General features: G+C 42.6%; 2 protein-coding genes across 2 annotated transcripts; both read left to right on the forward strand.

The window, feature by feature from the left end:
• The first annotated feature begins 7,661 nt into the window (after positions 1-7,661).
• On the forward strand, positions 7,662-9,853 carry LOC147531662 (uncharacterized). The gene is made up of 6 exons (XM_086649790.1): positions 7,662-8,313; positions 8,560-8,744; positions 8,888-9,159; positions 9,235-9,398; positions 9,517-9,652; positions 9,754-9,853. The coding sequence occupies exons 1-6, from the start codon at positions 7,662-7,664 to the stop codon at positions 9,851-9,853; spliced, it is 1,509 nt and encodes a 502-aa protein (XP_086505916.1).
• Positions 9,854-10,105: 252 nt separating this feature from the next.
• On the forward strand, positions 10,106-10,717 carry LOC147531663 (uncharacterized). The gene has a single exon (XM_086649791.1). It carries the CDS (start codon positions 10,106-10,108, stop codon positions 10,715-10,717), a length of 612 nt encoding a protein of 203 aa, XP_086505917.1.
• The last annotated feature ends 3,298 nt before the right edge of the window (positions 10,718-14,015 follow it).

Consider the following 14,015-nt stretch of genomic DNA (forward strand, 5'->3'; position numbering starts at 1 on the left):
GATTTATCTAAACAAATCTAAATATGCTCTAAGCAAATACTAAATTGCTCGTGCTTTTACCACTTCAGCATTGTCGCATTCGGATCAAACGACAACAATTTCATAATTGCTTAGTGCACCAGCAATTTCAAAATATACATATGACGAATTGTCCACAAAAAATGTTACAACATAACACCTTAATTCTCTAACTCATTAGAATCTCCCAAAACAAAGCCTTTTAGCATCATTACCAGAAGAATCAACCTTAGTATCAGCCAATAGTCTTCTTGCACCATCAAACTTCTTATTCTTCTTGGACCTATTAACCTCAGTCCAATTACCTTCCTCCATAGGTTCAGCAGTACTAGAAGAAGGAAGAATAACTATCTCACCCTTACTTTTTGTAGGAGGAACCAAAGGCTCAACATCCTTAGGACAAGTAGGAGGGATGGCAACACCCTTTGCAGGGGGAACCAACATAGGAACCCCACCCTGAGCACGGGTACAAGTAACAATAGGAGCCTTCTGCATCTCAGGCTCCTTCATGCTAGCACTAGCAGCCTCCTTATTCTCTCGGGCAATAGGTCGAGCAGTTGTAGTGCAATTACCCACAGAGTGTCCAAAGACGCCACAACCAGTACATTTCAAAGGTTTCCATGCATATTCAACATTAATATCAATTTGCTTAGCATTAGGAATAGTAAAAGAGATTACCTTAGGCATAGAACAGTCCTTAGGAATTTCAATACAGACTCGAGCAAAAGCTAGTCGTGATCTTCTAGCAGTAGGTTCATCCAACATTATAGGTTTTCCCGGTCGACTAGCAATCATAGCTAACCCTTTAGAGTTCCACAAATACATTGGCACATTCCTAAAACAAATCCAAATAGGGAGAGTTTCCATTGAAGCAATATCATCATTAATAGTCAGACTCCAAGGCCTAACAAAGAACAACCTATTGACAATATACATAGGTTCTAACTCCAAAATTCTCTGCCTATCTTCTTCCAAAGAGAATCGGATAATGTAAGAAGACTCCCCATAGACAGTCAAGAACATCTCTCCTTTTGGTCTCCAACGAGAGATCAAAACCCTTCGAACCAGAGAGAAAGGGAGGCGTTGTCCCACAAACGAACCAACCAATAGGTTTTCACACTCCTTAATCTCATCTTCAAAATCATTAAGATTAATTTCAGGAATCTCTCCTTCCTTACTAACTGGAGAAGGAGAATAATCCAACTTAGCTCGATACTTCCTGTCATCTGGGCAAAAAAGAGATGCCCAACTCGAACCCTTGTTCTTTGTTGCCGAACCAGAAGCTTCACTTTTCAAAGGCAAAAAACCACCATCACCAGTCGATGAACTACCCACAAATTTTGAAGAATCGGCTCCTGCTCCCTCTATGGAAGCAGGAGGGAGCAAAAGCAGGTGCTCCCCAGCCGCCAGACCAACCAACAAAACCTTCCCACCAACACTGAAATCAAACCAACCACCGCCGACCGCCGGAAAAAAGAACCCTAAAAGAAAAAACGCGCCGCCTCACTTTTTCTCTCTCCTCAGTTTTACTCACTCCGTATTCAGTTTCCTGTCACCACAGCTCATTTTGAGCTAAAACCGGGGATGATCCAAATGTTGCCTATTTTTCATGGTGCGGAAAATACATGTTGTAATGTTGTTTACAAATGTATCACCAAAATTATGACAGAAAGGCTCAAAGGTGTTATCTTTGCTATGGTTGGTGAAAACCAATCAGCTTTTATCTAAGGAAGGTCTATCCAGGACAACATAATGTTGGCTCATGAGATTGTGAGGAATTATCATAGACATGATGGGGCTGCTAGGTGCACTATAAAGATAGACCTTAAGAAAGCTTATGATACAGTCAGATGGTCATCTCTTGAAAAGGTATTGAGGAAGTTCAACATTCCTGAGCTGTTTATTAGCTAGGTGATGGAATGTGTTACAACTCCCAAATACTCCATTGTTATTAATGGGGGTGCTCATGGTTTTTTTGAGGGCAAGAAAGGTCTTACACAAGGGTGCCCTATCTCCCCTTACTTGTTTGTCATGGTTATGGAAGTGTTTGCTACTCTTTTGGGTAAAGAAGAAGCTGATGGTGGTTTTCATCTCCACACCTCTGCTTTGCAGATGATTTGATGGTCTTCATGAGAGGGGATGATAGTTCTGCTATTGCTCTGAATGGTGTGTTGACTAATTTTTGCTTGAGTACTGGTCTAGCTGCCAACACCATGAAGAGTACTGTGTTTTGGGCTGGTGGTGCTGATGAGGGGGCAAGTGTCAGGTCTATCTTGGGCTTTGATAAAGGTGTCCTCCCTGTGAAGTATTTGGGGCTTCCTTTAGTGTCTTCTAGGCTTTCTTACAATGATTGTATTCCTCTTTTGAATAAAATTCAGTTTAGAATTCAATCTTGGAAGGCCAGATATCTCTCTTTTGCTGGCAGGGTTTTGCTCCTCAAAGATGTTTTGAATAGCATGATTATCTACTGGACTTCAGTCTTTGTTTTTCCTAAGAGGATGTTTAAAGAGATTAATTCTCTTTTCAGCAAGTTCTTGTGGACAGGTTTGCAGGAGGCTCTTCATAATGATCCCTTTAATAGAGATTTGAGACATAATGAGAGGGAAGCTTTGAGATCCTACTCTCACCTTGCCTCAGCTGAGGCTTCTATGCTTAAGCAGAAGTCAAGAGTTAAGTGGCTTACTTTAGATGATCATAATAACTCCTTCTTTCACTGTTCTATTAAGGAAAAGAAGGCTAGAAATAGTATCTATTGCCTTTTTGATGAAGATGGTAACAAAATTGAGCAGCAGGAGGATATTATTGAGAGATGTGTAGAGTTTTATAGACAGATGCTTGGGTCAGACACACCAAGTGCAGAGGAAGATGCAATTTTGGATTCCATTTATTTCAAGTCTCCCCTTCCTGTTGAGGATATGGATATGCTTATTAGGCCAGTGACTAGAGATGAAATTGTCTTTGCCCTCTCTACCATTGGCTCAGAGAAGGCTCCAGGTCCAGATGGCTTCTCAGCTTTCTTCTTTAAGAAATGTTGGAACATTATTGGAGATGATGTTGTTAGAGTTGTTCAGAACTTTTTCAAATGAGGAAAGCTTTTGAAGGAGGTAAATTCTACCCTTGTCTCTTTAATTCCTAAGGTTCCTAATGCTTCTTCTTTGACATATTTCAGACCTATATCTTGTTGCAATGTCATGTATAAATGTATTACTAAGATCTTAACTGAGAGGCTTAAGGGGGTTGTGTTCTCAATGATAAGTGAGAACCAATCTGCTTTTATTTCTGGGAGGTCCATTCAGGACAACATCATGCTAGCCCATGAAATTGTTAGGAACTACCATAGAGCTGATGGTGTTGATAAGTGCACAGTGAAGATAGATTTGAGGAAAGCTTATGATACAGTGAGATGGTCTTCTCTCATGAAAGTCCTTAAGAAGTTCAACTTGCCTCCTTTGTTTATAAAGTGGATTGAGGAGTGTGTTACTCATCCTAGTTACTCCATAGTGGTGAATGGAGGGGCTCATGGCTACTTTAAGGGGAAGAGAGGGCTTAGACAGGGATGCCCAATCTCCCCCTATCTTTTTGTCATGGTAATGGAAGTCTTTTCCTCTTTGATTGCCAAAGTAGAAGAAGAGGGTAGCTTTCACCTCCACCCAAAGTGCAAGAATCCTAAAGTCACTCACCTTTGCTTTGCTGATGACCTCATGGTTTTCATGAGAGGAGATGAGAGTTCAGTTGTGGCCTTGAGATCTGTTCTTGATAGATTTTACATGGGTACTGGTTTAGCTGCCAACACCATGAAAAGTACTGTCTTTTGGGCTGGTGGAGAGGATGATGGCTTTTTGGTCAGATCCATTCTAGGATTTGAGAAGGGTGAGCTTCCTATAAAGTATTTTGGACTACCCTTGATTTCTTCCAGGTTATCTTACTCTGATTGTGTTCCTCTCATTAACAAGATTCGGGCTAGAATCCAATCTTGGAAAGCTAGATACCTTTCTTTTGCAGGCAGAGTGCTCTTGATTAAGGTTGTTCTCAATAGCATGATTATTTATTGGACTTCTGTTTTTATGTTCCCTAAAAGAGTGTATAAAGAAATCAACTCTCTGTTTAGTAGATTCTTGTGGACAGGTCTTCAATTGGAGGCCAGGAAGGTGTCCATCAGATGGGCTATTGTATGTCTTCCAGTTGAAGAGGGAGGCTTGGGTATTAGAGACATTGAAGCTATGAATAAAGCTATGAATCTCAGACACATTTGGCACCTGGTCAGTAACAAAGATACTTTGTGGGTTAGAAGGGTTCAAGTGAACCTGATCAAATCCAAAGACTTTTGGCTTATGCCTGTACCTCATGACTGCTCTTGGTGCTGGAGAAAGGTCCTAGAGGGCAGGGAGTTGGCTAGAGCAATGGTGACCCATTTGATTGGTAATGGTTGTCATACCCTTTTCTGGAAAGACATTTGGCACCCTGAGGGTCTGCTTTGGGACTCTTTTCCAGAGGCTCTGAGGTATAGTTCTTTTCTTCCTGCCAATGCTAAAGTTGCTGCTATAATTCATAATGGTAGGTGGTCTATTCCCCCTTATGTTGGTGTCCATCTGGACAATTTGTTGTTGGGTGTCAATGAAGTTGAAATTGGGGGAGGAACAGTGATAAAGTGGTCTGGACCCCTGCTAGAAATGGTGCCTACACTCTTAAAGAGACCTACCATAAGATCAGACACCATGGCTCTCAGGTTGATTGGGCTGGCTTGATCTGGTCCAGCCTTGTGATCCCTAAACATGGTTTTATTGCTTGGGTGGCTGTTCATAGAAGATTGAATACCTGTGATAGGCTTTTATCTTGGGGTTTAGAGGTTGACCCTTGCTGTGTCCTCTGCTCCAATGGGGTTGAGACAGACTTCCATTTATTCTTCAATTGTGATTTCTCTGTTTTGGTGTGGGATGGGCTCCTGTCCCTTACGGGGTTTCAGCTAATTGCTCATGGTTCTTGGGAGGAGGCTATGTCCTAGTTTCTTGGTTTATTAGAAGGCTCTCATCTGAAATTGAAGTTGGGAGGTCTTGTTTTTACTACTTTCCTTTCTCACATTTGGAGGGAAAGGAATAGAAGAATTTTTCAGCATAAGAGCAGGCTTGCCTCAGCTATCCTTAGGGTGATTGTCAATGAAGTAAAGATAGCTCTGTCAGCTTGGAGGGGGAAGGTTGAATGTATTACTACTACTGCTAATCTCTTGAGAAGATGGAATGTTGAGATGCCTTTGGTCCCTATCTCTTTTCAAAAGCATGTTTGGAAACCTCCTAAAGAAGGCTTCTTCCTCATTAATTCAGATGGTGCTATGGACAGTGAATCTGCTGGCTTTGGAGCAGTGGTTAGGAATGGTGAGGGACAGGTCTTGGCAACAGCTGCTGGTTCTGCTCCTAGAGACTCTGTTCTTGCTCATGAGCTTCAGGGGATTGAATTGGTCCTTCAATTAGCAGCAAAATTGCACCTCAAAAAGGTTACTTTAGCAACTGATTCATTATATGCTTGTGGTTTGTTCTCAGTTGGCAGTAAAGACCCCCCTTGGGGAAACTTGGTGGTTATTCAATAGGATCAAGTCTCTTTGGAGCAACTTTGAAGAGTGTGAAGTTATTCATGTGGTTCGAGAGATTAACCAAGCTGCGGATTGGTTGTCTAAATTGAAGCCGGGCTCTGATATTTTTGAACTTGACCCCAATAAGCTTCCTAGTGCTTTTTACTCTATTATTATGCAGGATAGAGATGGATATGTAAGACTTAGAAAGAAGAGTTTTTTTGTAGTTTTTCCTTTCTGTTTTTTGTTGATCTTTTGTAGGGTTCAGGCCCGTTAATCCTGCTTACAAATGCAAAAAAAAAATCATCACCCACAATCTCCTAGCAAAACCTGAAGAAATAAGAAGTAAACCCATCTAGGCCAGGAGCTTTCTCAAAGCCAATGGAAGCAAGAGCTTGAACCACCTCATCCCTTGTCACCTTCCTTATCAACATATCAGCCTCTTGGTCTACCAAAGTGGTCTCAAATTCAATTCCCTTCAGAAGATCAGGTAGTTCTCTAGGAAACTCTGAAATTCCAAACATCTGCTGAAAATAATTCACACATTCCTCAGCCACCAAGGAAGATTGCACCACCTTCTCATTCCTGTTGTTGTAAAGGAAAGATTTATTCTTTCTAGATTTCCTCTCTTTCAATGATGCATGAAAGAACTTAGTGTTGCTATCCCCCAATTCAATATTCTGAATTTTAGACTTTTGTCTGAGCATGGACTCCTCCATCTTGCCTTCTTGGAAAAATCAGCCACAACTCTCTTCCATCCTAAACTCTGCGGAAAGAGGGTTCACTTGCAACTGGGACTGACACTCATCCATTCTCTTCCTAGCTTGAGAAACCTGGGCAGATATCTCAGAAAACCTTCCCTTTTTCTAGCCATTAAGAGCAGCTCTAACACTCTTAAGTTTACAAACTAACCTGAACATAGGGGTTCCAGTCACCTCAATTGTCCAAGCCTTCTTAACCACTTCCAAAAAATCAGCCTCTTATGTTCAACAATTGAAGAACTTAAAGGGCCTAGGCCCTGTTCTCTCCACTTCAAATAAAGAAACCACACATGGAGAGTGGTCAGAAACCCCAGGGTGTAAGAACTCAGCTTTAGCATTGGTAAACTCCTGGCTCCATTCAATGTTAACTAAGGCTCTATCCAGTTTTTCAGAGATGCATCTATCCCCTCCTTGAGAATTTGTCCAAGTAAACACACTCCCTGTAAAAGGACAATCAAACAAATTAGTATCATCAACACAATCCCTGAACTCCTTCAAACCCCCTTGTTGAATCCCTGTACCCCCAACCTTCTCCTCCACCTTCAACACACAGTTAAAGTCCCCCATCACCAACCAAGGACCATCATAATTATCAGCAACCCTCCTCAACTCACTCCATAACTCCCTTCTATCCGCTGCCACATTCCTAGCATAGACACAGGATAAAAGAAAAGCCCTTCCATCCTTCAGCAAAACTTGAGCAGTCACCACTTGATCAGTTTTAGCACACATGGTAACTGTAAGCTGGCTAGGATCCCACAAAAGCCATACTCTCCCTAAATTATCACAACCATAATTATTCTCCCAGTCCCAAGTAGGCATAAGCAGATGCTTAACCTTGTTTTTATTAACAACATTTACTCTGGTTTCCAAAACAGCACACAGACATAACTCATTGCTCCTAATAAACTTCACTACCTCCTTCCTTCTGAGAGTGTCATTGAGACCTCTCACATTACAAAATCCCACATTAATCATTTAGAATCCTGGCAGGTCCCCTTCCCTTCCAATCAAGACCCACTTTAGATCCAATCTCACCTCTACCAAACAGTGCAACCTTGGTTGCAACCCCAACATTCACTACACTATCTCCTTCATCCATAGCTACTACTCCTTCACCATTAGAATTCATATTCTCCTTCCCACCAGCACTCACTCCACAAGCATCAACCACACATTGCCTTTTGGATGCCTTCTCTTTCCCTCCTTCTTCCAAAAGAGTTGGCACAAAAGCTTTTCTAGTACACTCAACCTTGTTATGTCTGTATTGGTAGGAGACCTTTCAAGTTCTTAATTGCTGGTGTGAGGAGCCTAACTTTATGGAGTTGGTTGAGGAGGAATGGCAAGAAAGTGTGAGGGGATCTCCTATGTTTAGGCTAGTGACTAAGCTTAAAAGGTTGAAAGCCAGGCTGGTGCAATGGAAGGTTGCAAATTTTTTGGATATCTCCAACCAGGTAGCTCTGGCTAAGAAGGTGGTCGAGGAGGTCCAGGTTCAGTTACATGCTCAGCCTCAGGATGTGGAGCTCAAGAGAAAGGAAAGGCAGGTGGTGGAGGACTATTCTCATTTAGCTAGTGCTGAAGCATCTATGCTGAAACAAAAGTCCAGGGTCCGATGGCTTAATGAGGATGATAGCAATACCAAATTTTTCCACAATTCTATCAGAGAGAGAAGGGCCAAGAACAACATTACTAAGATTACCAATAGTGAGGGGGTGGTGCTTGCAGAGCCACAACTCATTGTGGATGAATGTGTTGGTTTTTATAGCTCTTTCTTTGACCATGAGTCTGGTGAGAGTTCAGAGGATAATATTCTTAATACTTTTACCTTTGAGAATACTCTTTCTCTTGATAGTGAGCAGGTCTTGCTGGAGCCAGTAACTAGGGAGGAAGTGGTTATGCTTTGTCTACTATTGGCTTTGATAAAGCTCCTGGACCAGATGGTTTTTCTTCTTACTTCTTCAGGAGATGCTGGTCAATTGTTGGTGATGATTTTACTAGGGCTATCCTTAGTTTTTTCAAGTCTGGAAAGCTGAGGTGAAGTTAATGCCACCTTACTCTCTCTAGTTCCCAAAGTTCCTCATGTAAACACTATGAGTGATTTCAGACCCATTGCTTGCTGTAATGTCATTTATAAGACTATCACTAAAATCCTAACCATCAGACTTAAGAAGGTGGTTAGCACTTTAGTGAGTGAGAACCAGTCTGCTTTCATTTCAGGAAGGTCAATTCAAGATAACATCATGCTTGCCCATGAACTTGTTAGGAACTATGGCAGACAAGCAGGCCAACCTAGATGTACTGTTAAGATTGATTTACAAAAGGCTTATGATACAGTCAGATGGAGTTCTCTATTGAAAATCCTTAGAAGCTGCCTGAAAGATTTATCCTCTGGATTGAAGCATGTGTGACTACCCCTAAGTTCTCAGTGGTGGTGAATGGTGCTGTCAATGGTTATTTTGAGGGCAGAAGGGGTCTTAGGCAAGGCTGTCCTATCTCTCCTTGTTTATTTGTGATGGTTATGGAAGTTTTTGCAATTCTCCTTCAGAAAAAGCATGCTGTTGGAGATTTCCATCTACATCCCAAATGTAAGAAGCCTATTGTCACCCATCTTTGTTTCGCAGATGATCTTATGGTCTTCATGAAAGGTGATAAAAGTTCTACTCTTGCCTTGAAGGAAGTCCCTGATGAGTTGTTCATTTGTACTGGACTTGCTGTGAATTGCAGTAAGAGTTCTATATTTTTTGCTAGTATGGATGAGGAGAGTAGGATGGAGGTCAGACTTGCTCTGGGTTTTCAAGAGGGGTCACTCCCAGTCAGGTACCTTGGGCTGCCTCTGCTTTCTACTAGGCTATCTTATACCGATTGTATTCCCCTTATTCAAAAAATTATCAGCAAAGTTCAATCTTGGAAAGCTAGATTCCTTACTTTTGCTGGGAGACTGTTGCTAGTGAATGTGGTTCTCTCTAGTATGTTGATTTATTGGATGTCTGTCTTTGTCTTCCCCAAGAGAGTGTTCAAGGAGGTTAATAGCATTCTGTATAGATTTATATGGTCCGGTATTGACCTTAGCCCTAAAAGGTCTTCTATTGGCTGGAAGATGATGTGTCCGCCTAAGCAGGAGGGTAGTCTTGGGATTAGGAGTTTTGAAACTCTTAATATTGCTTTCAACTTTAGACATGTCTGGGAGGTGGCTACAGGGAAAGACACCTTATGGGTTGACTGGGTTCAGAACAACTTCATCAGAGACCAGAATTTTGGCTTATGACAGCCCCAAAGGACTGCTCCTGGTGTTGGAGGAAAGTCCTGGAAGGTAGGGAGAGGGACCATGAGCTTATGTTTCATATATTGGAAATGGTGAGGATACCTTATTTTGGACAGAGATCCTTGGCATCCTCTTGGTTCCTTGTATAGGTTCTATGAAGACCATTTCAGGTATAGCTCCTATCTAGCAATAAACACAAATGTTGCTGCTTTCATTAGAGAAGGGGTTTGGTCTGTTCCTTCAGTATGATTTGGTTCCTGTGTTCTCACTGAGTGAGATTCCCATTCAGACTAGTGAGAAGGACAGGGTGATTTGGAAGGTGAACTCTAAGGGTGAATATTCTCTAAAGGACACACTTATGAGGCAATCGGGCCAAGTAGTCAGGTTGTTTCATGGCAGAAACTTGTGTGGTTTCCTAACTGCATCCCAAAGCACTGCTTCATCTCCTGGTTGTTCTTGAAGAAGGGGCTGAAGACTAGAGAGAGGCTCCGACAATGGGGAATGGATATTGGGGTTGCTTGTGGTCTGTGTGGCACTAGTACTGAAACTGAGTTCCATCTCTTTTTTGAGTGGTCCTTTTCTAAAGAGCTCTGGCTGAGGCTGTTAAATGCTCTTGGCTTTCATAGGCAATGCTTGGGCTCTTTCGAAGCTGAGATAGATTGGTGCATTGCTCATTTCAAGGGTGAGTCCCTAATGGCTAGAGTGGGTAAGCTGGTTTTTAATGCTTTCCTCTACCATGTTTGGGTTGAAAGGAATTCTAGAGTGTTCACAGGTAAAGCTCTCCTTGTGACTGATGTGTATTCCCTTATTGTCAATGAAGTCAGGATCAGGGTTTCTTCTTGGACCTGTAGGATAGAGGATAATGAGCCAAATTCCACTTTTGCTAACTGCTGGAACTTAAATTTGAGTCTCTCTAAACCTAATCTCAGAGGTCATAAGTGGGAGAGGCCTCCTTTAGGATGGTTCCTTCTTAATACTGATGGGTCTCTTGATGATGATGTTGCTGGCTATGGTGCCATTATAAGGGATGCTACAGCAGTGGTTGCTCCGGGTGCTAGTTCTTCCCCTTGCCAGTCCATTGTGGTGCATGAGCTGCAGGGCATTTTCTTCTGAGCACAAGTTGTATCAATAAGAGAAGAGCTCTTAGCAGGGGATACCCCAAGAGGTTTCAGACCCTAAGCACGAGCAAAAACATTGGCTGAACCCTGCTCCTTCATTGTATCAGCAGTCGCATATGTCCTAGCAACATGCCCCTCTTGAACATTTTGTCGAACAGGTTCCCTGCATCTGCCCCTATGATGACCAAATGATCCACAGTTCGTACACTTAAGAGGTTTCCATGAATAGTCAACATCAACCACAAATTTCCTCCCTTCACCATAAACGACAGTTCCTCAGGCATGGCACAATCCTTTGAGATTTCAATACAAACCCGAGCATAACCAGTGCGAGTTCTCTTCTCAGTTTGTTCATCAAGCATTATTGGCCTCCGAATCTGACTGGCAATCTTTGCCAGACCTTTTGGGTTCCACAAAAACATAGGAATTCTACGAAAGCAAATCCACATAGGTAGTGACTCCATTGAAGCAATATCCTCTTCAATGAAGAGCTCCCAAGGCCGAACAATGAACAACATGTTTGATATATAGAAAGGTTACATTTCAAGTACCTTCTGTCTATCTTCTTCCAAATAAAAGCGAATCAGATATGTTGAATCTCCATGAACAGTAAGTATCATGTCACCCTTTGGCTTCCATCGAGCAAGGAGAATACGTCTGACCACTGGGAATGGCAGTCTCTGCCCAACAAATGATCTAACCAACAACCTCTCACACTCCTTAATATTCTCTTCAAATTCTTCAAGACAGATCTCAGGTTTACCATCCTCTGTTAACCTAGAAGGAGAGAATTCCAGCTTAGATCGAGCTTGTCCACCCCCCCCCCCCTTATGAAACAGAGCAGCCCAACTCGAACTACCACCATTAATAGTCGAGCCTTTATCCTTCTTCACCTTCGAATTCACATCTCCAGGATCAAAATCCCCTCCCTCCAGGTGGGAAGGAGGCATCAGCAACAAATGTTCCCCGGCCGCCAGCACCGCCACCGCCGCAAACCCTAAAAACTAGGAAATATGTTGTCGGAAATTCACCCACAAAAAACAATTTTGGTCAGTTTGGTGCAGTTTCATATTGCAACAGTTTCGTTTACAATTTGAGGGGTCAAAATTGAGGGAAAACCCCAAAAACGTCATATGGAATGGAGTTTTAGGACATATGAAACATATTGGATGAAAAAAAAATCACACCTCGTGCGAAAAAATTTGGTACACAGTTTGGTGCAGTTTTTTTGATAATGATAAGCGGGAGAAGCCCGAACCGAATACAATGAAATAAAACTAAATAAAACAGCAAAGAAATCAAATTACATCATTTCATTAGCCCCACCCTTTCCTCATTCTCACTGTCCCTCTAGAGTCCGCATTAACAATATTGACTAATTCCGCCGGCAGTTGACTAGCATTCAACTGAGTTACTCCCGGTCCGAGCCTCATCTTAGACAAGTGATCAGCAGTTTGGTTTGCTTCCCTATAGACATGGAAACACCCGAAAACTCCGAAATTGGCTCTTAAGCCTCTGAACTCTCTTCCATAAACGCCACGCCACGCTCGCCATGGTAATTTCTGATTTGGTTTTGCAAGAAGTAACTTGATATTCATCGAATCAAGACCAAGTTCAACTTCCTGCAGCCCAGTACTAAGTGCTAGCTCCAATCCCAACTCAACACCCTGCAACTCATATATAAAGATAGTCTGTCCATCAACCTGACCCGTGGCTGCTCTAACAACAATCCCCTCCGAATCTCGAATAATGGCTCCATACTCCGCATCCACCTCGTTCAAAGCACCATCGGTATTAATCATATTTCTCCCTGTCATCGGCCGAGTCCATTTACATGAAGTATAGACCGGCTTTTGAAGAGCGATAGTAAGATTCCATCGATCAATGGTCCTCCGATTCTCCCCAGTATCTTCAAACCGTTTGGTAATAGTATTCAGCTTGATCCGCACTTCATCGCAAATAGTATGAATAATCAGCCCCGGTGACATAACATCGCTTCTAAATACCCTGTTATTACGCTCCTTCCAAATATGATAGACATAGGCATTTAGAAGCAAACTCCCCACCCGGACAGCAATGGAAAACCCACCAAAGTGATTAAGACACCACTGTAACTCCTCTTCCCAATCAACATCACATACACTCTGAAATCCAATCTTGCGTAATAGTGATTCCCATATAGTCTTTGTAACCGAGCAGCCAAAGAATAGATGGAAATCCGTTTCTTCATCTCCCCCACAGAAAACACATGAAGTGTCTATAACCATACCCCAACTAGCCAGAAGGGATCTAGTTTTGAGGCGTCTTCGAAAGGCAAGCCACGTGATGAAACAATGTTTGGGTATTCCACCCGGTGACCATACTAAAGAAGTCCAACTCCGTCGAGTTCCTCTGGGTCGAATTGCTTCATACGTCTCTTTGAGAGTAAACTCTCCATTCTGGCTGGGCATCCAGATCACCTCGTCTCTAAGAGTACTATCTACCACCACCTCTCTAGCCTCGGCCGCGATAGCCCCTAACATAGCTGTGATATGAGTAGGAAAAACCCAGCCCGACTGCCCAATAAACTGAGATACCCGTGCATCTAAATATAGGTGAGAATCATATCTATACCCCTTCGCGAAAGCATCATAAAGAAGACCCCGAGGATGCCATAGATCAGTCCAAAATTTGGTATCATGACCGTCCCCCAGAGAAGTGCAAATGAGTCGTTGAGCCGTCGGCCTGCTGCCTAGAATCCGATGCCAACACCAAGAACTTCTACTCGAAGCCGATAAAGTCCAGAAGTGCTGATCTTTGATGAGATTATTTCTCACCCACTCAGCCCACAAAGTCGTCTTACCACTAACCAGGTCCCATATATGACGAAGATTTGACGCCTCAAACAACACCTCGATATTACGTAAACCAAGTCCCCCTTCATCAGTGGGGTAACAAAGGCTTTCCCAGCCAATGGGAGCTCTCTTACACCCCATATCCACGCCAGACCACAGGAACTTACTAAAGATGGAGTTGATGTCATTTACTACTCTCTTGGGAATAACAAACAATGCTGCCCAATATAGTAACATACTATTCAAAACCACCTTTACGAGGAGGACTCGCCCCGCGACCGATAAAAATCGACTCTTCCAAGATTGGATTCGTCCCTTGATTTTATCAATCAACGGAATACAATGGCTATAGGTGAGACGGGACGATATAAGACGTAAACCCAAATAACGAATAGGCAGAGAACCAGTACCGAATTCCAAAATACTAGTAATATCACTCTGACCTTGGGCCGAAAGACT

Source organism: Eschscholzia californica, unplaced genomic scaffold (genome assembly GCF_041429995.1).
Source record: "Eschscholzia californica isolate CP2 unplaced genomic scaffold, dmEscCali1.0.p SCAF_6, whole genome shotgun sequence".
In the NCBI taxonomy this organism is placed as follows: domain Eukaryota; kingdom Viridiplantae; phylum Streptophyta; class Magnoliopsida; order Ranunculales; family Papaveraceae; genus Eschscholzia; species Eschscholzia californica.